Source organism: Pygocentrus nattereri, chromosome 3, assembly GCF_015220715.1.
Source record: "Pygocentrus nattereri isolate fPygNat1 chromosome 3, fPygNat1.pri, whole genome shotgun sequence".
Lineage (NCBI taxonomy): Eukaryota > Metazoa > Chordata > Actinopteri > Characiformes > Serrasalmidae > Pygocentrus > Pygocentrus nattereri.
The window spans coordinates 7,822,606-7,849,489 of NC_051213.1; the positions used below are offsets into that span (position 1 = coordinate 7,822,606).

Here is a 26,884-nt window from a genome sequence, read left to right on the forward strand (position 1 = left end):
TGCCAACCTGCCAGTACTTCATTTACATATTGCTTACATGAAGCACTCCTTGATTCATGCAGATGTTTCAGTACGTAGTCAATAAAACCACGGCATTCAGTGGCTTGAGAGCCAATGGGTGTGCTTGTGGGCGGAGCTTGAAGTTGAGCAGTGAGTGCACTGCTCCCCCTACTGGCCAAACATTATATTGTATGTACCTTTCAGCATTAATGGCGCCTTCACAGATGTGCAGGTTACCCCTGCCATGGGCACTAACACACCCCCACACCATCAGAGATGCTGGCTTTAGAACTTTGCGCTGAAAACAATCCAGACAGTCCTTTTCCTCTTTGGCCCGGAGGACACGACGTCCATGATTTCCAAAAACAGTTTGAAATGTGGACGCGTCAGACCACAGGACACTTTTCCACTTTGCGTCAGTCCATCTCAGATGAGCTCGGGCCCAGAGAAGCCGGCGGCGTTTCTGGGTGGTGTTGATATGTGGCTTCGCTTTGCATGGCAGAGTTTTAACTTGTGCTTGTAGATGGAGCGACGAACTGAGTTCACTGACAGTGGTTTTCTGAAGTGTTCCTGAGCCCATGTGGGAATATCCTTTACAGAATGATGTCGGTTTTTAATGCAGAGCCGCCTGAGGGATCGAAGGTCACAGGCATTCAATGTTGGTTTTCTGCCTTGTCACTTACTTGCAGAGATTTCTCCAGATTCTCTGAATCTTTTGTTGATATTATGGACTGTAGATGATGAAATCCCTAAATTCCTTGCGATTGCACGTTGAGAAACATTGTTCTTAAACTGTTGGACTATTTGCTCACACAGTTGTTCACATCCTTGCTTGTGAACGACTGAGCCTTTCAGGGACGCTCCCTTTATACCCAATCATGACACTCGCCTGTTTCCAATTAAGTTTCTCTGTTTGAACATTAAATATCTCGTCTTTGTAGTGTGTTCAATTGAATATAGGCTGAAAAGGATTTGCGAATCATCGTATTCTGTTTTTATTTGTTTTACACAACGTCCCAACTTCATCGGAATTGGGGTTGTATGTATGTGTGTGTGTGTGTGTGTGTGTGTGTGTGTATGTATATGTGTATATATATATATATATATATATATATATATATATATATATATATATATATATATATATATATATATATATATAAAAATGTTGACATTGATATTCATTGATAATAGATTAAGCATTATGTAGATTAAACTATAACACTCATATGTACATGCACTCCTGCCAAAGGTGAATTTGATAGTATAGATACAACTTTGATAAATAAGGGCCAATGATGTGAATTTTTTAACCCTTCACATCCCAAGGGCCCATGTGTGACCATACATCAATTTCCCTTTCTCATAAATGCATAACATTCACAGTGGTTTCATACTAGTTACTGGATAATAAGATTAGTACCTGAAAAATAAGAAAGGTATACAGAGGTGATCTGGTGAGGAGCTGTGGCCATGTGGCTTGAAGGCATCATGTGTGCTGTGTGAGAGGAGGGTGTAAGAGGTTGCCAAAGCCCTGCCCACTCTAATCGTGTGGTCATTCCAGCCAGCAGCATGCATCTCCACCCAGGGGAGGCCATTTCCTTGCCCATTTGCACCATTTGTAAAGCAGCAGAGCAGGAAATGAGGCGCTTTCTCGCACCGTAACCCAAGCCTGGAGATCCAGTTGAGGGAGCAGCACTTAAGAGGCCACTGGAATAGAACCTGGCTGGAAATTAGGGCCGGTAGAGGCGAGAGAGGGAGGAGGGAGGGAGGGAGGGAGGGAGGCCGGTTTTCAGGGTGACAGATGATGAGTGGCTCCCTCAGTGGGGCTAGACATGGATGGCTTCATACACAGGGTTATTGATTGGCTATGATCCTCCCATCATCGGCTGATGGATGGGGCTACTAAGGGTGGAGGATGAGATATTAGCACTTTCCGTTCATCTCTGTTAAGAGAGAGAGAACTACAGAGAGAGACGGTGAGAAATAACGAATAGAGGGGTGACTGAAGCTGAGGACTTGACGTGTCCCCTGGTGTGTTGGACAGCGGTGGCGGCAGCTCATGTCCAGCACCCCTTCAGAGTGAAAGAGTGCCGTTAGAGTGAAAACTGAACCCAACAGAAGGGGAGGGAGCTAATAAGGTTCATGGAACCTTCATAATAAGGCAGGGAAATGGAGACACAGCCATGAATATTTCAGCTTTGTACAGAACTTCGGAAATAAGGCCTACTTATTAACGCGCCCACAGCTGCCCGTGAGCTGTGAAAGGCGGCTGAAGCTGACTGACGTGTGACATGACACAGCTCACAGAATGCCAGACAGCCAGTCAATGCATATTTCAGTAATTGGATGCCATAATGAGCGTTTTTGTTGACCGGTGCATGAGTCTGTGCCCAGAATTACTCAACACACCGGCCAGGCAAAGGCAAGGGAACAGGGTTAAATTAGGACACTGGGTTCATGGTTCCATAACAGATCTAATGTCCACAGTACGTTGTCTAGTGCCTCAGTGTCTCTGACTGCAGTATTTCACATCTTGGCTACTAAAAATGTAGCCACTTTTGTCCATTTGCTTTGGAGATATGTTGCATGTTTTCCTTCTTAAGAAACAGAAACTATCAAACAGAACTAATCGGACAAAGTTAACTGTAACCACCATGATGGCCAACTTGGAGCTGGGGTGACTGTGGTGCTCCCCCATGCTGAGCTGGTCCACCTGGCATCAGATGCTCTTCCACTGTCTGTTTCCTAAAGTCACTCAATGACTTCACTCAACGGTCACTTATGTAGAGTGACTTACAATATTTAATCTTGTTACTAGGGTGGGCGAATGTGACATTAGGAGTCTTGCCAACGGGCTCTTATTGGTGTAGCATGGTGTTCTCTCTTGGGAGGAGAATCACACCTCAGTCAGCTGTGCACAAAGGAAGGTCCATAAAGACGAGGTTTGATGAGTTTAGTGTGGAGGAACTCCAGTGGTCTGCAAAGAGAGCCCTGAACCTCAACCTCACTGAACACGTTTAAGATAAACCGGAACGTCGATTATGAGCCAGACCCTCTCGTTCCAACATCAGTGTCTGACCTCACAAGTGCTATGAATGGCCATAGATTCCCTGACACACTCCAAAATCTTGTGGAAAGCCTTTCCAGAAGAGTGGAGGCTGTTATAGCCACAAAGAGGAGGCCAACTCCAAATTAATGCCCATGGTTTTTGAACGAGATGCCCAGTGAGCTCATTGCAGTGTCTTGGTCAGGTGTCCACTTACTTTTGGCCACACTGTGTGTACTGTGTACTGGTTTATGGGAAATGTATTTGCGCGCGCACACACACACACACACACACAGACACAGACAAAACAGTGAGAAATGGTCCTTTTATTTTTTACTAGCTGTTTCTGTTACTGTGCCTTTAAGAGTGACATACAGTTGTACGCAAAAGTTTGTGCACCCCTGGTCAAACGACGTTTTGTTGATTGACATTGAAGGAAGAATTAGCACATCCTCCACAGAGAACACACTGAAATATTGCATATTTCTGCAAATTGTAGTGCCCAATTTCTATGTATTTGCTGAGTATAACATATTTGAAAAATATGGTGCCGCGTTGTTTTTCCCAGTATTTTAAATTCCGCAAATTAACAGTAGCTGTACTTTAAAAACATGCAGAAGTGTGTCCTCTGTAGAGGATGTGTTATACTTATTTTCACTTATTACATGTTTTGTTCATTTTCTTTGACCTATGCATATGACTATATGCAAATTACCTTTGCTCTGATTGGCTGCCCTGTATTGTGCCTCATTAAAAAAGCCGTTTGGACTGAAACACTCTTTATAACTTAATGACATGACATCACAACAACAGTGAATTCCAAAAAGGCTGTTTTTACCGCTTAGTTTCCCAAGATCTAATATGAGGTGAACAGTACATTTTGGAAATGTACAGTGTTTACATGCTACAACAAACGATTACTGTGAAAATGTGAGGAAAAGTCTGTTTTCTACAATATGGGCCACCAACGACCCACGTTTCCATCAGCAAGTAAACACACATTATTTAAGCAATAGAAGCCGAGAGGTAGTGTGTTATCACAAAATACCATCACGGCTGTGATTTGGTTGTAGATCATCACAGCCGTGATGTTAATGGTGATAACTCACTCCTCGAGTGCTCTACTGCTTTAATACAGTAGTTTAATAAATACAGTAAGAAATTAATAAACTGGCCGTGAACGCGGCGTTTAATATGTTTTAATGTTCAGTTCCTTCCTCCTAATTATAGCTCCTTAACGAGCTGCTTGTTGCTACGTCAGAGTAACGAGCTCCGCCCACTTGCTGCTCAGCCGGCAGTTCGTTCTCCAGCTCCTTACCCTAAATTCCCAAACTGTCGTCACCACTGAGTTTCTGTTTTTTATTGCATCAGTTTTATGGGTCAGTCCGATTTGGTCAGACTCCACGTTTGGCGAATAGTGCTGGGTTCATTTCTGGCTGATTCCAGGTTGTGTAGCTGTTCTTCTGTCACGGCTGCCGACTGAAAAGCTGCTCAGTGCTGATGAAAGTCTTGGAATTTCATGTCGTCTCATCTTCAGAGTCGGAGCAAATCGTCTGTCAGTCAAATGAGATCTTAAAAGTGTCCGTTTTCTGTTTGTGGCAAAGAAGTAAAAACGTTCAAATGGCTTAAATAAATAAATGACCCTTATTAGTCCCACAACGGGGACATTTTATCTCCATATTTAACCCATCCGTGAAGTGAAACACTACATACACTCTAATGAGCACACACACACACACTAGGGGGCAGTGAGCACACTTGCCTGGAGCGGTGGGCAGCCCAATCCGCAGCACCCGGGGAGCAGTTGAGGGTTAGGTGTCTTGCTCAAGGACACCTCAGTCATGTGCTGTCAGCACTGGGGATTGAACCGGCGACCTTCCGGTCACAAGGCTGGTTCCCTAACCACCAGCCCATGACTGCCTTGAGCGTCTCCTACAGCTGTCAAAGTTGTTGCTTAGCAACGTCATTTCAGCAGAGTGATACAGCGTGAAAAAAAACGTGCTGTTATGTGAAATATCAGCATGGTTAGAACGCCTCTCATCCAATCAGCTCCTGTGGCCGCTGTATAAATATACGTATTATGTAAATGCAGTGATCTGGAGGGTGGAGAGAGCATCAGTGAGGAAAAGAAATGGGCCAGAAACCCTGTCAGAACATTCACTGAAACCGAACTCCTTTTCCTGAACCGTATTGGAGCTCCTCTACCACATTCACCTGTCTGTGTCTGCATTATGCCTCAGTGGAGACGTGCCCTGCCACGCCTGAACGGGCCAGCGCCGGCTCCCGCTTTTTAATCGGCCTTCATCAGTGTGCGCTGCTGTCGCCTTTTCCACGGGTCATCTCAGCCAAACGGCTACATTGGGCCACGATTAAAGTGACCGCCAAAGGCAGATCACAGTGCCATATTGTGCAATATTGTGTTTCTTTTTGTTATGAATAATATATAGTAAAGGCAGGTGATCCGCCTGCAGGCAGGAAGCCCCAGAGTCATCTTGCCCGTCCCAGGAGGACATACCCCATTGATACATGACCATGTAGATGCAGCCACGCACTGTAAGTAGTGGTGATGTTTTTGTACGTGCATGCTGTCGATGCTTTTGTGAGTGACCACGTCAGCGAGTTTGAAGCAGAGTGATGCTCACGGTCATGTACCCTTTTAAAGATTCAGCAGTCTGTTTGCACAGAGAAGGTGACACTACTGATATGTCAGATAGCTTAATGAAACAGCATTGTTTGAAGAGGCTGTATTGAAGGAAACGAGGATTAGGCTTGCAAAGTTGCTGTAGCCAGATGGAGATATTTGGTTTAAACAAATACAGGTGTTCTGCTAGAGACTGGGTGTGGTGACTAGTGCTGGGAATGCATGGGAGTGGATGCATTGGCTGCATGTGTTTACAGATGTCCATCAAGCCAAGCGTCTAAATCAGTCTGTGGCTTCTGTACATTGCTGGTTGGAATATTATATCCTGCACAGGTCAGTCAGTAATTAGTCTGAACTTTTCTGTGGTTGTGTTCAGCTGATGTGTGGGTGATTTCTACTTCTACCAAGTGATGTTCATGCTGGGTTGCAAGGAATCTCAATATGTAGCAAGATATAAACATACATGGCTAAATTTCCTTCGGGATCAATAAAGTATGTATCTTTCTATCTAACACTCAATATAGTGTGTATATATACACATTTGAGGTCATGAGTCAGTTTAAGATAAGTGTACTCTAAGCGTGTGTGTGTGTGAGTGTGTGTGTGTGTGTGTGTGTATATTATATTGTCAGAACAAAACTTTGTATCTCAAAATTGGTAACTTTACAGGAGAAGGGAAAAACATACTTGACTTTTAATGGAAGTCAATGGAACCAGAGTTTTTTCTGTCATTTTGGGCTGTTTCTTTTGATCCATTCATCGCAATATAAAATTTACACGCAATATAAATGACAACAGGCACTTTCAAATTCTGTCAACACGCTATATATAGCACATGTTTTATATCTCGCATATAAATGATATATATCGTTTGCCTGGTGATGGATGTATTTTCTTTATATATATAAATGCGTGTGGTCTGTAAATTTGAAGAGCTGGAACAATAAAATGTATTGCAGTCTTCAGACAAACTGAGGCGCTGCTAAACTACCACTACTGAAATTTTCAGCTACGGTAAATGATGAGCAATAGCTAAATATGTAGGCCAGCGATAACATTTACCAGACTAGTTTACTGTTTAACAGGCTAGTTCACTAGATAAGCTCTGTAAGAACAGGTTTTTAGGACGAGTGAACGCCACTTTTACGAAAGGAGTTCAGTTTTAAGCAAAGTAGTCAGTTGTACGTGGTTAGTTAGCTAACGTGTGACACGTGCTCGGTGGTTTTTGAAGTAGCTGCCGAAACACCTCCAACAGAAGCTGATACAGCTTAGAATATTCCAGTGACTTAAGTCAGTCATGAGTTTTGTGATGATTGTGATAATCCAGGAGTTTAGTCTGTCAGATCACCTGCGAAAGCGAACCTTCACGGACTTTTCTACTGTTTACTTCTACTCCACTCCAGTGTAAACGCCAACATGTTTTCTTTTCCAGTAGGCGAAGGTGATGTGCCTCCATGGAAAGCTAAGACTGGCTTTTGTTGCTTGCTTGCCAGTGTGTGTTGTAAAACTGACCTCATTGTGTGGCAAAGTAACATATTGTGTTGCACATTAGTGGTCATGTCATTCCTAAAGCCGGCGATGTCCGAAGCCCATTAGGGAGGATGTCTCCTTATATCCTTTACCTCGCTCCACTTTGCCTGCTCTCCAGAGTAGAATTAGAAGAATTGCTAAGGTTAAACTGAAACTTCAACCCGCACAGCAGCCGTGATTAGCTGAGCTCAGGTCTCCTTTCTCCCGCTACCCATCACGGATCCTGTTTCCTCCAGCTCCTCGAGTTGCCTGCACTTTTGTTCTCTAAAAAGGGGGGAAATAAGGAGACGGGTTCTTCTGCAGTGCAAAACCGTGAGGTTTGGCTTTGGCTGCTTCAGAGCTTTGAGTGTTTTTTTTTTTTTTTTTTTTTTGATTCATAGTGCTCTCTGGAGATGTTTAAAGCTGGTGTCTGGAGATAAAGCAGGGAGAAATGGCTTCAGCCAGAAGCAGGTATGCCAGAGTGTTTTGGTGGTGTTTGTGTTCTATTAGTAGACTCTGGTAAGCTGGTAATTACAGTGCTGCTTTGGACTAGGCTTGCTGTGATGTAATGCAGATGTTGACTAACTGGTTTGTACTTAATACCAGCAGATCATGCTTACATGATTACATCTCTTACTTACAACGTGGCTGACAGCAACAGAGCACCTCATACTAAAGCTTTAATCAGGCCTGAAATTTTGGTGAGAACCGAATACAGCTTAAGAATTTTCTGTCCAACAAACACAGAGCATCATGTTTCGAGTATGAACCGACACAAACCTGACAAAGTTCTGTCTGAAGCCGACACCGTCTGAACCGGCCCTTTATCACCAGAAGTCAACCAAAGTGTACTGTAATGAAATATACCGTATACTGTACTATAAATAGCGCTATAATGAAATATACAACTAAAACATACTATAGTCAAATTAAATGTAATAATCAGCTGATCAACATGAAGTTTAAATTAAAAAAAATTAAAAAATTATTCATTAAACAGTGATTTCAGATTTCAGATGTTTTTAATTTAACTTTACTTACAACGCTATTTCCAAAAAAGTTGTGACGCTGTGTAAAATGTAAATAAAAACAAAATACCATGATGTGCAGATCATTTAAACCCTATATTTAATTGAACTGAGAGATTTTATTGTTTTTTACAAAATATATGCCCATTTTGAATTTGATGCCAAGAACACGTTCCAAAAAGGTTGGGACAAGGGCAACAAAAGGCTGGTAAAGTTGTGTAATGCTAAACACCTGGTGCTTGATTGGCAACAGGTCAGAAACATGATTGGGTATAAGAAAGAATCCTAGAGAGGGTCTTTCAGAAGTACAGATGAGGAGGGGTTCACCACTCTGTGAAAGATAGTACAGCAATTCAAGAATAATGTTTCTCAATGTAAAACAGCAAAGAACTTTCACTTTTCATCATCTGCGGTACACTGATCACTAAAAGATTCAGAGAATCTGGAGAAATCTCTTTCCGTAGGAGACAAGGCCAAAAAGCAGTATTTGCTGGCAGTGATCTTTAGGCCCTCAGACGGCACTGTATTAAAAACAGATATGATTCTGCAGTGGGAATCTCTGCATGGGCTCTAACACTTTTGAAAACCACTGTCTGTGAATACAGTTCATCACTGCAGCCACAACTGCAAGTTAAAACTCCAACACAAATAATAAACTGTACATAAATAGGATCCAGAAATGCTGCCACCTTCTCTGGGCCTGAGCTCATTTAGTTAGCATCAAATTTAAAATGGGCATATAATTTTCAAAAAACAATAAAATTTCTCATTCAACATTTGATATGTTGTCTTTGTAGTATTCTATAAAAATATACAATTATTGTTTACATAATTTGCATATCATTGTATTCTAGTTATATATACATTCTGCACATCGTCCCAACTATTTTGGAAATGGGGTTGTAATTCTGTTACGTAACACTGACATAAACATGCCATAAACACGTCATGGCAAATGTAATTATGCTGTCATAACTGTTTGTTGTTGTTCAGTAATATAAGTGTCAAGCTGCTATTACTAGTAACACTGGTCAGCTTTTGTGAAGTGTACTCTAGTTAGCTGATGTCATTATGATGTCATGACTGTTACCAGTAATGTTATATTACTGCACATAATCTGTCATGAGAATTTTTAACAGTATATGACGCTGATTTTACTGATTATAAGTAGGGAAAAATATGTTACCTTTTACAGTCAGAGAAACTTTCCGTACTGTGATGTTCTCACACTATGGTGCTCATATAACTTTCACCTGCTTCATCCTGAAGCTCTTTTTCTTTACACAGGACATGCTACATATAACGTATTGAACATATATATAAAAAAACATTATTTTGGCTGCGTTCTTGAATTGATGTGCTGTTTATTTCATGTTTTTTCTAATGAGCGTGGGCCTCATGGACCTCATGTCAACAACAAGAGTAGATGGCTCCAGAAAGCCTCTCCAGGCATCGATGAACCCCCTAAAAACTCATGTGTTCATCACAATTGCATATTTTGAAGTTATTTCCAAGGGAAAAATCCCATAATTGCCTTGATTATATGTAACTCTACACCTTTGCCTTTGTCGAGTATGCGTGGATCAATTTACGTTGCTAATGCTATACTAGCAGCTTATGAGGATGAACTTTATCATGAGACACTTTCTTCGTGAACAGCCCCAAAGTCGTTTTTGGTCAGAATTATCATAATGGTTATCGCCATCATCTAATTCAGCAAGCTTATCTGACAAACGTGTGCCCTAACTTTCTTCATCAACACCCCAAAGTCCTATAAAGCATCAGCTTTGGGCATGAATCATGCTGTACCGTGTAAGGTTAATGTTGTCTATCATTGTCTAGCGCATTGTAGATTTGTTTATGAGGCTGAAGTCCACTTCTTATTGCTCAGCTTCTTGTTTGAATTTCCCATTACAACTTAAATGGTGCAGCAGTTACATTCTGGCTCTTCAGGCCTTCTTGTTTAAATTTTACTACAACTGCTTTAGCGTTTGCGGTGGAACGGGAAAATTTGAACAAGAAGCTTTGAACACAGTCACTGGATAAAACGCAAGAAAAATAAGCTTACAGTGTGCACTCACTGTGTCTCCAGTATAAGTGAATATAACAGCATCTAGGTTCAATACAAGTTTAGTGAATAACTCCTGTATGTTTTTGATGAAATTCGCACTCTGGCTGCTGCAAACCTCAGTTTTCTGTGCAAGTTTGGCTTTTTTTTGTCTCCAGTTAAACTGCACCTGTTTTTTTCTCTTACTTTTTAGATCTTTTGGTAATGGGTCACACAAGTGAAACTTGTACACCTTGTTCCACTGTTTCATTATGCTAATGATATGGAAATGAGGTTTGTGATGTGTGAAACCCTGGCTGTATGAACCCGCCTTTTTGGAGACTCTCGCTGGTGCACTTCAGTTTCAAAGCGGATACACTCAGCCACTACTTATTTCGCTCATGATATGCCTTATAGCATTTAAAAGACACCACATAGATATGCCAACTAGTCTACCTTTTTTTGACCAGGGTATTTTGGTTTGTCCATCTGAATTTACATAAACAAATCGTAAGGTAACTGCATGAAATTACTGTACTTTTTTTTTTCTTCCTTAAGTTTCCCTCAAATTAACAGGACATGTGTTTTATGATCATACATGTTGCTATTACTATGCTTACAATTTACTGCTGGAAGCTAAAAATCTCAGACGCTCTTTGTGTTGTTTTCTAAAAGTGATGTTTCCAGAGCAGATCACTGAAGAGACGCCGTCTGTTTATAGTTTAGAGCCCAGATTTGGGGAAAAACGGGTCGACTTTCAGTAGAAAAACAAAGTTCAGCTTCTTTTATTATAAGGGTTTAAAATGACGTCACCGTCTATTAGACTGGAGAGAAGATCTCCAGCCTCACACGACGCCCAGCTTCTGAATGGAGCTTATGAAATATGAACGTTATGAAGATGATGACACAAGTTGTTTTGGAACCACTGGTGATTCGCATGAGTTGAAAGATTAAAAACTTGATTTTCACTAAAAACTTTTAAAATGAAAGTAAGAAGGAAGACTGGAGTATGGACTAAATTGAGGAGCATCGACCTGACCTGGGCCAAAAACTTCACCCAAACGCACCAACATCCTCATCTATTGTCTCCGGTGTTGGTGCTGTCACAGTGTTTTGTCACCTATAGAGGCTCCATTTATTATTGAAGACGCCTGCATTTGACTCAGGTCCTTTACGTTAGGCCGACAAGATCTCCATTACCTAATGTGTGGCCTGCCGGTACGGGGGGCTAATTGTTCAGCATAAGTAATCACTGATAGTGCCCTGAATAATGGCCTCTCCGATTAGAGTTTTCAACACTCGCTTATCTTGTTTGGCTGATTCGTTCATGTTTTACTGTGGTTTAAAGCTGGCCAGCTCTGGCTGCTGATGGGCTTCTATACGATGTTCAGCTTTACACAGCATCAGTTTCAGGAGAAGCAAAGTGGTCTTGTAACTTGAAATCAGGAAAGGGTGGGATATTGTTCATGTTTTGGTATCAGTACCAGCACTGATACCTTGATTTTGAGCGAGATTGCTGAACTGTACTTTTTTTCAGCATGCTCTTTCATTACAAAGCAGAAGTGACTAAAGCCCCACAGAACCTAAATCTGTGTTTTCATTCTAAGTAGGTTAATCTTGCTTTTGTGGGCACACAGTGTACATCTACAAAGCGTGTCCAGCGAATAACTCCAGTAGGCACTAAATAGCTGATTTATTTTGCCAGAATTCACCTCATGTAAACTGGGTGGTCCCAGTCTTGGGTAGCATGTACTTAAGCAGGGTCCTCAGTAGGATTATCACGAGTAATCGCAGTTATTAGAGAAGATAGTGGTTATTTAAGTTGGCTGCATTTTCCGTAGTCGTTAGATTTCAGCCATATTATGCTGCAACAAACAAAATGTGTGTAGGATGTGTTGGGTTGGGACAAATAAATAAAACAAGTAAATAAAAGAAGTGAATGCATTCATTGTGACATTGTGGGGCTTAGGATAAAGTTATACCTTCAAACCTGATGCTTTAACGTTTTTAGAGGGCAACACTGAGTAATTTTGTATGTTTGGTAACGATGCACCTGATCCTGGTGTTTCTAGCATATATACTAGATGAGTGAGAGTTTTTTGGTTTATATTGTCACTTGCATGATGAACATGAACTTAGCTTTACTTAATTGTAGACATTTGTATGAATGTATATTGATTTGTATCAACTCTAATCAGAGAGTTACATTAATGTGGTTGGTTAGTTTAGTGGATAACATCTCTGCCTTGTAGACTGGGGTTCAATCCCCACCTGGGTCAGCACCCTACGCTATACCAATAAGAGTCCTTGGGCAAGACTCCTAACACACCTACCTGTGTAAAACGATCAAGTTTAAAGTCGCTCTTAGAGCGTACGTAAAATGTAAATGTTTCGATTTGACAGCACAACCAGTACTGGCTCCTGAGTAAACATAACTAGTTAGTAAGTAATTTGCCCACTTTATGCTTGTATTTTAATAGTTTAAAAACAACGGAGCAAAAACAGCAAATTGTTAATCGCAATTGTTTATATGACAATTAATCATTAGCCAAAATTCCATGGTCGTGACAGACCCTCACCAATCACATGGTTGATGTGGCCACTCCCACCCTCACAACTTTAACAAATCAGTTCCCTTGTGGTCTTTCGGTGTCAGAATCAGAGACAAAGCTAACCACCAAGCAGAAGCTAATCTAGCAAGCATAACTGAGCTACCAAGCTAGCTCATCGTCTGTTCATCTATTTGTTCAACTCATCCCGCTAGTGTTCCCTGGATGCCCATCCAGCAGTGAAGTGGATAAGAACCTTCTTTTAAGATTTCATCATATAAAAGTGGATTATGTTTTTAGTGAGTCGTGAACACGGTGGGCTCACTATCACTAACGGTATATGTAGAGCTTTAGTGGCGAATTATGCTGAGAGTGTTGGACTGAGGGATTATTAGGACTATTGGGACCACGCCCGGACAGTTCTTTTAGAGGTCTGATGAGCGATTTTTAAAATTTCTCGTATTATATGCAAATCATCAGTGTAGATTTTGGATCAAGCATCAAAAAATCATGAATACCAATACAATACAACACAATTTTTTTCAATGATGGGTCATTTTAGACTAATTTGTTGAGCGCCATAAAGCTTTTGAGTTTAAATGCCCAGCGCTAATCACTACTGTGATGAGCTACACTGTCTTCTCTCCTTACGTTAGTGAAGGTGGGAGACCCCCCTTCTGCTGCTGTAATCTTAGTGGGGTTAACCAGCTTTGGTGAGCGTGTGAATGGGAGTCTAAATGGGGAAAGACTCATGCTGCAACCCTGGCTAATTCCCTTTAATCCTGCCATATCTGCTACTACTTAGCATTGCGTCCAGTAGCCAGTGTGCCGGGTTGGATCGCTGCTGAGATTAGCATTAGTGCTAGTTAGCTCCACAGCCCTGCATGCCTCTTTCTCAGGCCCCAGTTCAGCACAGCAAAAGCGATGAACTAAGTCCTGCAAGGCTTCAGCTGCCTTTGGAGAAAACAATGTAAGTTTGCTCTAAAATCAGCTCATGTTTGTGTGATTTATTGTAGAGACCCAAAAAGAAAGTGTCTCTGGATGGTGTAGTCATAGCAGAGGAGCTGGACGGCACATAGCCTGCTTGTTTGGTCCAAATGGACTTTGATAGACAGTTATGTAATGGACTAACGCTAATTTGCACAAACTATAACTGAAATGTTGCACTGGCTGTGACCAGTGTGGTTTTGTAACAAGCTGGCTGAGGCCTTAGGCGCTCATTGGGTTGCATTCATGCCAATTGGACATTTTTATGTTTTGGTCATATTTATTGGAACAGTTTTCACTGGCTGTACATTTAATACATGATACTGTATATCATTCTGTTTATGACAACAACAGATCGACACAGGTGATCTGCATGTAGACAGTGGTAATGAATACAGCACGTGTTGCCTTACATGCCTTCGACAAGCTTGTGGGCAACGAGACAGACCAGTCAAGCAGGACAGAATCGAACACATTCTGGTTTTTACAAATTGTTTTAACGGTATTTGGGCAAGACTAATATTTTTTACGCAATCCACCTTCACATGTCTGCTACTAATGAAAACATAAACCCAGACTGAGGGAATAGTGACTAAACAGTTACTAAAAAGTCTAGTAAGTTGATGCAAACACAATTAATTCAGGATAAATGTTTTGAGATGAGCTTTTTGACTAAAATATGTAAAACAATATCTAAATATGAGTAGAGGATGGGCTAAACATGACTAATTTATTTTTGACTACCAAGTGAAAGACCAAATACCAGCACGATAAAACTGAGGTATGTTTTATTTTCATGACTGATTGGTTGGAAGCTTTGATGAATTTCCAAAAATGTGCCCTATTTTAATTTACGAGGGTTGAGCTGAATGTTAAATTGAATTGAACTGAATTTCAGTAAATTGAATTGAATCAATTTTATTGATTCCTGAGGGGCAGTTCATAACTGGGCATCTAAGCATTTACAAAACGTCAACAGACCACGGTTTTATCAAAAACTGAGAACAGAAAATAAATAAATAAATAAATAAACATGCATAGGATATTGACTTATGTCTATTTCCGGAGGCTCATGCAGCTTCAGGTGTAGTCAGGTGGTAGTTTTCTGATGTTGGGGTGCATATACTTTGTGTGAGTGGTAAACAAAACATGGAGAATCATGGATAATGTGAAACGGTTGGTGCTGTAGTTTATTATCTAGTGGGCATCAGTCAGTTACGTTTTACATTACATTAGGTTGTGGCCCACTCTCCCTACAAAAACATTTCACCACAGACATACACTATAGTGCCAAAAGTATTCAGTCACCCATCCAAATAATTGAACTCAGGTGTTCCGATCACTTCTATGGCTACAGGTGTATAAAGCCGAGCCCCTAGGCCTGCAGACTGCTTCTACAGCCATTAGTGAAAGAATGGGTCGCTCTCAGGAGCTCAGTGAATTCCAGTGTGGTACCGTGATCGGACGCCACCTGTGCAGCAAGTCCAGTCATGAAATTTCCTCACTACTAAATATTCCACAGTCAACTGTCAGTGGGATTATAACAAAGTGGAAGCCATTGGGAACGACGGCAACTCAACCACGAAGTGGTCGGCCACGTAAAATGACAAAGTGGGGTCAGCGGATGCTGAGGGGCATAGTGCGCAGAGGTCACCAACTTTCTGCAGAGTCAATCACTACAGACCTCCAAACTTCATGTGGCCTTCAGATCAGCTCAAGAACAGCATAGAGAGGTTCATGGAATGGGTTTCCATGGCTGAGCAGCTGCATCCAAGACTTACATCACCAAGCGCAATGCACAGTGTCAAGTGCAGTGGTGTGAAATGCCACCACTGGACAGCAGTGGAGACGTGTTCTCTGGAGTGATGAATCACACTTCTCCATCTGGCAATCTGATGGATGAGTCTGGGTTTGGCGGTTGCCAGGAGACGGTACTTGTCTGACTGCACTTTGCCAAGTGTAAAGTTTGGTGGAGGGGGGATCATGGTGTGGGGCGGTTTTTCAGGAGTTGGGCTTGGCCCCTTAGTTTCAGTGAAAGGAACTCCTAAAGCTTCAGCACCAAGAGATCTTGGATAATTTTATGCTCCCAACTCTGTGGGAACAGTTTGGGGACGACCCCTTCCTGTTCCAACATGACTGTGTACCAGTGCACAAAGCAGGTCCATAAAGATGTGGATGAGCCAGTTTGGTGTGGAAGAACTTGACAGGCCTGCACAGAGTCCTACCCTCAACCCGATAGAACACCTTTGGCCTTCTCGTCCAACATCAGTGTCTGACCTCACAAATGTGCTTCTGGAAGAACGGTCAAAAATTCCCATAAACACACTCCTAACCCTTGTGGAAAGCCTTCCCAGAAGAGTTAAAGCTGTTATAGCTGCAAAGGGTGGGCCGATATCATATTAACCCCTATGGATTAAGAATGGGATGTCACTCAAGTTCATGTGTGTGAAGGCAGACGAGCAAATACTTTTGGCAATATAATGTATAAAGTGAAAGTAAACATTGTTCTAAATGGATTACAATGTGTTGCTGCAGTCTGGGGCTCTGCAAGGGGTGGGAGCTGCATAATGTAGAGAAGATCTTAACCTACTTTTACCACTGGAGAGAACAAGTCTGCTTGAGTGGACTTTCTCCCTCAGGAGAGAAAAGAAATATTCAGATATGCTCCCTGAGGAGAGAATCACCTGTTCCTGTCTTCGTCCCAATGACCTTTCCATGAAATTAGCACTTATGCTACCAACTGCTCTCTGTTGCTTCTCTAAGGCCTGAGCAAATGTTATAGCGGCCCATTAGCAATCCCGCACTCATTCATGTAGGATCTGTGAATGCCACATCATTTGCTGTTCATGTTGCCTTTGTGCTTTGAATAGTCTGATGCCGCTAGCCAGAAACAAAGGAGAGGTGAAAATACACCAGGCAGCGCTCATAAAGAAAAAAGCTGTTTGAGTTACTGAGGCACTTGGATTATAGAGGTCTGCTTACATTCCTCACCACAACACGAGCGCTTGCTGAGCACTTAAACCACAGGGGGTTGAAGGTGGGGGCTGTGCTGCTAACCGCAGACTAGTTTCCAGAATCTACGGCTAACACTGCGTACAGTTGTCATATTGTTTGCAAAGTTGTTAGGCATACATCATCTGTTAAGCCTAAGACGTTTGAACAGCAAGGCTTGAACATTGGCAGCTGTATGTTTGTTACTCTTCCATTAGAACCCATGGTTTCCCATAGAACATCTTAGATCCCATTCGAAAACCATCAAATGCGTTTAGAATGAGCCGTTGGTCACTCGTTAAACCATTAGGACCTTCTAGGTTTTGATATCAACCCAATAAAAAGCTAAAAACATTGCAAAATCATCAGGAACCAACAGGAACGCCTAATGGTTTCTGTGGGTTTTTCAGCAGGGTACATACGAATGACTTACACAGTGCAGGCTTTTTATTTATTTGTAAATGAGCTGTTATTCGAGAAACACAGGGTGATTCAAAAGGATTCTAAATCATTACAGAACATTGCAGTAAACTGTAAATGGTTTAATTGAGCATAAGGTACCATCAGGAAAGTGCCAGGATTTTATGAACAATGAGCATAAAGTTTATTATGTAGTTTTATAAGTGCTCAGTATGAACCTCCTCCAGCTGTATTGACATCAACACCACAGTCAAACTCAGCCCAGACTGGATTGAGTGTTGGGTGTCGCTGCACTCACGGCTCTTTCAGTGGGATTTCGGAGATCGTCCAGTGCTGTGGAACCAACGACGAACTCTGAGCTATTGCAGCTTCACTGCCCAGGAAAATCACGTTACATAGTTATAACAGATTCACTCTTATTGACGTGGAGAACGCAGAACGCTTTCTGCTCAGGGGCCTCGTCTCCTCTCAGACTAAAGGGAACCGTCTTCGACTGACAGTGAGGAACTCTATGACCCCGTCCTTCAATTGGATTGTGATTGGTTCCTACAGCCGCCTCACAGTTGTAAAATGATCATCTTCTTCTTCTTTTGGCTGTTCCCTTTAGGGGTCGCCACAGCGGATCATCCGCCTCCATCTTGCCCTATCCACTGCCTCCTCTACTTTCACACCAACCATCTCCATGTCCACCTTCAATACATCCATAAACCTTCTCTGAGGTCTACCTCTTCTCCTTCTACCCGGCAGCTCCATCTCCAACATTCTTTGCCCAATATATCCACTATTCCTCCTCAACACATGTCCAAACCATCTCAACCTGGCCTCTCTGGCTTTATCTCCAAACTGCTCCACCTTCACTGACCCTCTGATCTGCTCATTTCTAATCTTGTCCATCCTTGTCACTCCCAATGAAAATCTCAGCATCTTCATCTCCGCCACCTCCAGCTCAGCCTCCTGTCTTTTAGACAAAGCCACAGTCTCCAAACCGTACATCATAGCAGGACGCACTACTGTCTTACAGTTGTAAAATGATATCGCTTTGAAATCAGAATAATTTGAATCACCCAGTACTATGAACTTATGGGCTAATGTTAGGTAAGTTATAGAGTCACGAGTGAAGAACTGAAATGTCGACCCTTTAAAGGTACTTTTCTGCTGCATTGTCACGGCTCCTTCTTTGTCTCCACAAGCAATTGCATTTTGCTTTCTGTCAAACTGCAAAATGAGTGTGAAGTAAATGTAATAATAATAATATTAATAATAATAATAATAGTAATAATAATAATAATAATAATAAATGTGGAATTTTCTCCGTTTCAGGCACGTCCAGAGTTCTGAATTTTAAATATTACTTATGTCATACTGCACTGTACATAACCCACACCCCCCACAGCTGTTGAAAATCATTCAGATGTTTGCTTGATCGCCGCATGATGGAGAAGACCTTTTCATGACGAGTCCATCTTTCACATCACTCCCTGTTGGCTTTTCTCTTTCGCGGATGTCTTAATCAGCAGACTGACTGGTCAGGGCTGTGCTCTCAGGGTTACAGCACAGCTTGTCCTGCATACAGCAGACCTTTTTCACATTTCACACATGACATCACATCCACATTAATGTGTGGACACTCATGTCCTGCCTGTCAGCCTGTTGGGTGCTCTCATCTCTCTGTTTAGTCTGTCCAGTCTGGGTCTGTCTGGTCCATCTGTCCACTGACTGTTGTTGTTATATATGTCTTCTTTTTTTTTCTTTTTCCTATCCCCTCTTCTTTTTCCCTCGCTACTTATTTTTTTGTTAAAAAAATAAATAACGTTTTTTGGGTGGGCATGGTTTTGGAGGGGAGCGGTGCTTACAGGTGGGCAAGGTACAGAATGTCACCACAACTGTATGAGATCCACACTGTAAACTATGAATTGAATGACACTAGCAGCAAAATGAATGAGAAGTGTTACTCGCTGGTCTGGCCAACGCTGATTGGCCTGGCTGTTTTGAGCAACCAGGATCATCTTTTTTGATTTAACTTTGATTTAAAAAACTGCAGTTGTAAGTTAGCAGTACATTTACCCAATATTAATAGTAGTACAGTCACCCAAAATATTCCACCAGCAATTCAAAGCATGAACAGGCTGAAATCCTCGTCTATAAATGCAACCAGTTGAAGAAGCGCCAGCTGAATGTCGCTGGTTGCTGTTGCGAGCTCTGTTTACCTGGTTTAGGCTTTATATTCTCCATAGCTGAACCATGTTCTGCACTTACTAGACCAGGTCAGCTGCCTAATAGGCGAGCAGGCTTGTTCAGTAATTCTGAGAAACTCGCTTCAAATTGAGGTCTTTCCTGAAGAGTCGCAGTAAAACTGCATGTAGGATACAGAATTTGTTCCTTGAAAGCCTGGAACAAGCTTCCTATGCTGAATGTGACTGTACAACACTGCTCACTTATTCAAACCAAAAAAAAAAAAAAAGGATCCCAAAAAAAGTGATGGGGGACCATGTGATTGTGCAATACTTTTTATTTAAAGTATTTTTTTCTGTAGGTTTTTGTTTATATAAGAAAACAACCACATAATATGTCTTACATATTTATCTTATAAGCGTTGATTAATTGTGGAAGATATTTTCTCGGACTGGCGGGCTGCTTTGTAATTACTGTATAAATCTATAGGTTACTTCCTACAGCATATTAACCTGGTTAATTTCTGCCTTTGTATCTAAAACAAATTTTTTTTTTCTCATCAGGTCTTTAACTCATATTTATGGTGCCCTAGAAATGACTGCTGTCAGCCCAACCCAGGGAACCCACTGCACTTCACTGTTCAGTGTTTTCACTTTTCAAAATTAGCCAGATAGCTCAGATTATTCAGGAGCGTCTGGTCACCGAAAAATGTGACTTTGAAACTGAATGCAGCGAATCTGGTGGCTTCTCACGCTTGTAGGTCAGCAGAAAGTCCTCCCCAACCTTCGTGTGCTTTGGTCATAACATGCTGTTTAAATCCCTGCCTCATTTTTCAAATACGTCCTATGTGACTGTGACTTGCTAGAGGAAAATGACCACCATCCCTCATGAAGGAGGTCTCGTTCCACAGTGGCGGTTCTTTTAATCCCGACTATATTGAATTACCCCGAAATCAAGGTTGGAGGAAGGCAAGCTTGAAACTGGAGGTTGTTTTGGTATCAGGAACTGTTCCAGTAGGAGCTGGGATTTAGCAGCTCTATGACCAGATTCAAATTCTAGTGTTGACCATAGAAATCCATGGAAAGCTGACCTTATGTCAGTGTAAATGGGTCAAGTGTTGAATACAAAGAAGCTTGCGTTTTTGGTCCGTTCACTGTTCTGCAGCACTTTCTCGTTTAAGCTTTCAGCTTTTTTGTTATTTGATAAGCTTGCTTTCACTATCAAATGGAAATATTCATAGAATAACTGATCTGAAATTAAGAATGACTGGCTGACACTTTTCACTCTGACACGTCTTATTGCCGTCTTAGTAGTGTCTTATCAAATTTGTGAATTTGTAAAATAAAACTATCAGTCCGACTGTGTGTAATTGTAATGACAATGATTGTAATTATGGGAGTTTTTTATGAGAAGTGGGCCAATGCTGATTCATAAACATTGATAAAACGTAACTGGCACTAATTCTACCTTGGATTACCAGTAAAATGCAGACAATTTAGGGCGGTGGTCCTGTGCCACCTAAAAATTCTGCCTTTCTGTAGTACAATAAATACATTGTCCAATATCTGCTTGAAATCCGAGCACCCCTGGTGTTTAATTTTCAATGTTAATGTGTTTTTAAGCTCTTATTCTCCAGGGTATGTTCTGGTTTGTCCATCTGAATTTATGTGACCAAATCATAAGGCAAATTATTCAGTAACTGCATGAAATAAATGTAAATTTGTATTTTATTTATGTATTTTTTTTTGTAAAATCTCCCCGCAAATGAACAGAACGTGTGTTTTATGATCTATACATGTCACTACATGCTTACAATTTACTGCTGAAAGCCAAAAATCTCCGGCGCTCTGTGTGTTATTCTCTAAAAGTGATGTTTCCAGAGCAGATCACTGAAGAGACGCCGTCTGTTTATAGTTTAGAGCCCAGATTTGGGGAAAAACGGCTCGACTTTCAGTAGAAAAACAAAGTTCAGCTTCTTTTATTATAAGGGTTTAAAATGACGTCACCGTCTATTAGACTGGAGAGAAGAGCTACAGCCTCACACGACGCCCAGCTTCTGAATGGAGCTCATGAAATATGAACGTTATGAAGAACATGACGACGTGTGTTTTGGAGCCACCGGTGGTCCCGAGGAGTTTAAGAGGCTACAGTCTGTGTTAGTCTACAGTCTAAAACCGTTGCTGATCCCCGTACCTGCACGGTGTGACAGACTGTTTAGTGCAATAAAAACATTCAAGTTAAGTCCCAGTCTAAACTTCACCCCATTAAATAATAAAATAATTGTTTATTTCTGGAAAAGAAAGTGATTTAATTGCAATTAAACAACAAAAATTAACATAGTTAAAATGTTGGAAAAAAATGTTGAAACAAAAGATATGAACAAAAATGTGTATTATAATGGAGGAAAAAGTTAGGACACTCTTTATTAACCATCTACCAATCTCTGACATCGATATGAGGAAAGTTCGCCCCACTCCTCAATGCAGAATTCTTTCAGCTGCGAGATGTTTGAGGGGTTTCTTGCATGTACAGCCCGTTTTAAGTCACTCCACAGCATCTCAATGGGATTAAGATCCAGACACTTGACTTGGCCATTCCGGAACTTGCCACTTCTTAGTTTTCAGCCAGTCCTTGGTGGATTTACTGGTATGTTTTAGGTCATTGTCATGTTGCAGAGTCCAGTCCTGCTTCAGCTTTAATTTTTTTACAGATGGTTTCACATGTTCCTCAAGCACCCTCTGATACACAGTAGAACTCCTGGCAGATTCTATGATGGTAAGCTGGCCAGGTCCTGCTGCAGCAAAGCATCCCCAAACCATGACATGTCCACCTCCATGCTTCACAGTTGGTATGAGGTTCTTTTCTTGGAATGCTGCATTTGGTTTACGCCAAAGACGTCTTCTGTTCTGGTGTCCAAATAATTCAATTTTAACCTCATCTGTCCAAAGAACATTATTCCAGAAGTCCTGGTCTTCATCTGCGTTCTCTCTGGCAAACTTGAGTCTGGCCTTAATGTTTTTCTTAGAGAGCAGAGGTCTCCTCCTTGCACACCTCCCATTAAAATTAAACTTGACTAGTCTCTTTCTGATAGTTGAGTCATGCACTTTCACATCGACAGTAGCAAGAGCCTGCTGTAGGTCCTGTGATGAAATTCTAGGATTTTTCATGACTTCTTTTAGCATCTTACGGTCTGCTCTGGGGGTGAACTTGCTTGGACGGCCGGACCTGGGAATGGTCGCAGCTGTTTTGAATGCCCTCCACTTGTAAACAGTTTTCTGGATGGTGGAATGGCTGATGTCAAATTCTTTTGAGATCTTTTTAAATCTCTTACCAGACTCATAAGCAGCCGCAATCTTCTTTCTGAGGGCCTCAGCCGGCTCTTTGGATCTCACCATGGTGCTCACTCTCACTTCAACAGTCCGGGACACACCAAACTAATTTTCTGAGGTTTAAATAGAGCGAGCCGCATTCACAATGCTGGGCAACGATGTTCTGATCATGTGCACCTGATGTGATACACCTGTGTGTGATCTTAACTGTTTTAAGTGGGACAATAGGTAGGAGTGTCCTAATTTATGCCTCACCAGAAATTGCATTCTTTTTAAATTTTACAGAACATTGTAAAAAGGATTTTCTGAATTTTTAATTGTTTAGTCATATTACTTGGATCCCACTGTGTTGTTAAAATTGATATTAAATATCCACATGTCCAAATATGTTAAAGAATATACAGGACTTTTCACATGACTGTATGTCTGACATCCAAACCCACTAACCTGTTGCTTACTAAAAGCAGAGCTCACAGTGTTTATAATGGAGCTGAAGAGTGAACTCTGAGAGAGTTAATGCCGTCTCTTCTCCCCCAGGAGATCCCTCAGGAAGATGTTTCCACAATCGGGGAAATCAATCGTCTTTGACAGCTTTCCAGATCCATCCGACACCTGGGAGATCATCGAGACCATCGGAAAAGGGACGTATGGCAAAGTCTACAAAGTGCTAAATAAGGTCAATGGCAGCAAAGCAGCCGTCAAAATATTGGATCCAATTCATGTGAGTAATGTTGTGTTTATTCAAAATATGACGTATGCTGGCAACGATGCGTGGTTTTATCTCTCTCAAATGCATCACATTACATCAGACCTGCTGTAGCTGTTGTCCCTCTTCCAGTGCAGACCATGGAGCCCACAGTACTACCAACCAATACAGATAATGCTTCCTTGAACTTGATTGACATTCAATGGCTTTATACTTGCATAGATTTGAATAGATCAGTTTCCAGCACTTTTTTTGCTTTGTTTCGCCGTTGGTCTAGTTGCTATCAGTACGACGCACAGCATTTATTCTGCTCTCAGTTTTCTGTGATGGTTTGCCACTGTTTGTAGACTGTGGCCTGGTTAGTTCAGTTCAGATCAGTGCAGATTTAAACTAACCAGCTATAAAGAAGCAGAAGCCAAGTAAAATATCCTGTTGTGTAAATTGTGATATAGGCAGGCTTAACGAGTTATATTAATCAGGGGAATTCCACTGATCTTTCAAAATTTCTGCATACTTCAGTGTCTGAGATGTAAACAGTCACTCAGAGGGGTTTGGTGTGAAATGGTTAACTGTAGAGAAACGTACAGACTCAGATTTCTTTGCAGTGGTGGTGGAACCGGTCACAATGTCTACAACACAAATATAGCCATTTTATTTAGTATCTAAAACCACCAGTGAACCTACATGTGACTTTTGAGTTTTATATGGAATGTTGATGGTGGTGAAATAGTGGTAAACCTAAAAAAACTTAGATTATTTTGTCTTACAACGCCCTGCATGTATCTCTCCATCATGTATGGATTCTGTAAAATAGGTTTCAGGCATGAGGCAGCATGTCCATAACCATTTTGTGCAGTTAAAAAAAAAAGGGTGGAGAGCCCTCTCTGGGTCCGGGATGAGCTCTTGCCTCAAGTGGAGGAGTTTAAGTATCTCGGGGTCTTGGTCACGTGTGATGGTACAAGGGGGCGGGAGATTGACAGGCGGATTGGTGCTGGGTCAGCAGTGATGCGGGCTCTTTACCGGTCTGTTGTGGTAAAGAAAGAGCTGAGCCATAAGGCAAGGCTCTTGATTTACCGGTCGATCTACGTTCCCACCCTCACCTATGGTCATGAGCTTTGGGTAATGAGCGAAAGAACGAGATCGCGAATACAAGCGGCTGAAATGAGTTTCCTCCGCAGGCTGTCTGGACTCTCCCTTAGAGATAGGGTGAGAAGTTCAGTCATCCGGGAGGGACTCGGAGTAGAGCCGCTGCTTCTCCACGTCGAGAGGAGCCAGCTGAGGTGGTTCGGGCATCTGGTTAGGATGCCTCCTGGACGCCTCCCTCGGGAGGTGTCACAGGCAAGTCCACCAGGGAGGAGACCCCGGGGAAGACCCAGGACACGCTGGCGTGACTATATCGCCCAGCTGGCCTGGGAGCGCCTCAGAATCTCCCTTGGAGAGCTAGTGGAAGTGGCTGGGGAAAGGGAGGTCTGGGCTTCATTGCTTAGGATGCTGCCCCCGCAACCCGAACCCCGGAGAAGCGGAAGATGATGGATGGATGGATGGAGAAAAAAAAACAAACACTGTGAACAACTTCTTTAAAACTGAGCATTTCACATCAAACCACTCAATTATTTCCTTGTAAACATCTCTATTATCATACAACAGGATGAATATCACAGTTAATGGATAGTGAAAATATACACCAATCAGGCGTAACATCATGACCACCTCCTTGTTTCTATGCTCATTGTCCAGTTTATCAGCTCCACTTACTCTATAGGAGCACTTTGTAGTTCTACAGTTACAGACTGTAGTCCATCAGTTTCTCATCAGTGGTCAGGACCCCCATGGACCCTCACAGAGCAGGTACTGTTTGGGTGGTGGATCATTCTCAGCACTGCAGTGACACTGACATGGTGGTGGTGTGTTAGTGTGTGTTGCGCTGGTACGAGTGGATCAGACACAGCAGTGCTGCTGGAATTTTTAAACACCTCAGTGCCACTTGACTGAGAATCATCCATCAACCACAAATATCCAGCCAACAGCGTCCTGTGACCACTGATGAAGGACTAGAGGATGACTGTGCAGCAGCAGATGAGCTATTGTCTCTAACTTTACATCTACAAGGTGGACTGAGAAGGTAGGAGTGTCTAACAGAGTGGACAGTGAGTGGACACAGGGTTTAAAAACTCCAGAAGCACTGCCATGTCTGATCCACTCGCACCAGCACAACACACACTAACACACCACCACCACCACGTCAGTGTTACTAAAGTGCTGAGAATGACCCACCACCCAAACAGTACCTGCTCTGTGAGGGTCCATGGGGGTCCTGACCACTGAAGAACGGGGTAACAAAGTATCAGAGAAACAGATGGACTACAGTCTGTAACTGTAGAACTACAAAGTGCAGCTATACAGTAAGTGGAGCTGATAAAATGGACAATGAGTGTAGAAACAAGGAGGTGGTCATGATGTTAGGCCTGATTGGTGTGTGTGGGTTAGATTTGGATTATATGCAGTGTAATGGGGAGAGTATCACTGAATTACACTGGATTCAAATTCATATGACACAGTGAGTAAACCAAGGTCAGCTTCTCATACACCCAGAGCTCCTCCATGTCCTCTACCGCTTTGGGGCGGTTTTTGAGGGTCACACAGGTATGACCGTCAGTTCATATTATATCTCTGTCTCGCCGTGGGCGTTTATGTCCTACAGTCTGTTTATACCCTCTCATGTCCTGAACGCTTACCTAAAGCCATCATATAAACTTGCCTAACACTGTCATTCATCAGGATAGGAACAGCACATCTGTATCTGAAAGACATGCTGTAGGCTTTCTTTCTACCTGTTTCTTCCTCTCTTTTTTCCTTCCTTCCGTTTCTCTCTCTCTCTCTCTCTCTCTCTCTCTCTCTCTCTCTCTCTCTCTCTCTCTCTCTCTCTCTCTCTCTCTCTCTGCCATATTTTTATAGTTGACCAAATATAACCACTTCATAACACACAGCCCAGTCTGCTTAATCATGTTGAGATGGCTCTAGGGAAAAGCTGCCATTTGTATTCATTAAGCATAATCTTGATAGTCCTGGGTCTGAAAGGCCTGAGTGCATCAGGGTCCAGCTGCCTTTGTACTTACAATGACTCATTAGATGCATTTAGTTGTTATGAAAGCACAGAACACACCATTTAAACCCAAAGTGAACAGCAGGACGGCTTGTTTTTACTCCTCACAGCTTGTAAACCATACTGCCAAAATAGCTGTAAATAAAATCCAGGTTAAGTCACTCTTCGTGCAGAGATGTTGACCAATATAGAGCTGTGACAAAATATGGTCACTTGTGTTATGTGGGATTTGTTGCTGTGGTGACATATTTGATAAGCTGCGTTCACACTGCAAGCCTCATTGTTCAAATCAGATTTTTTGCTGAGATCTGATTTCTCTGACACGATGGTTCACACTGGTTTAGGCAAGTGAT

General features: G+C 42.0%; 1 protein-coding gene across 6 annotated transcripts in view; it reads left to right on the forward strand.

Annotated features, from left to right (window-relative positions):
• myo3a (myosin IIIA) overlaps window positions 1-26,884 on the forward strand; it is a 169,642-nt gene that overhangs the window by 7,516 nt on the left and 135,242 nt on the right. For 3 of the 6 annotated variants that reach the window (XM_017705496.2, XM_037536676.1, XM_037536675.1), the window contains exons 1-2: window positions 13,729-13,793; window positions 23,260-23,443. In XM_017705496.2, coding sequence (XP_017560985.1) covers window positions 13,792-13,793; window positions 23,260-23,443 — 186 coding nt within the window. In that variant the 5' untranslated portion in view covers window positions 13,729-13,791. Of the gene's footprint in view, window positions 1-13,728; window positions 13,794-23,259; window positions 23,444-26,884 lie in introns of those variants that run through there. The other 3 variants (XM_037536674.1, XM_037536677.1, XM_037536673.1) reach the window with 3 other exon arrangements.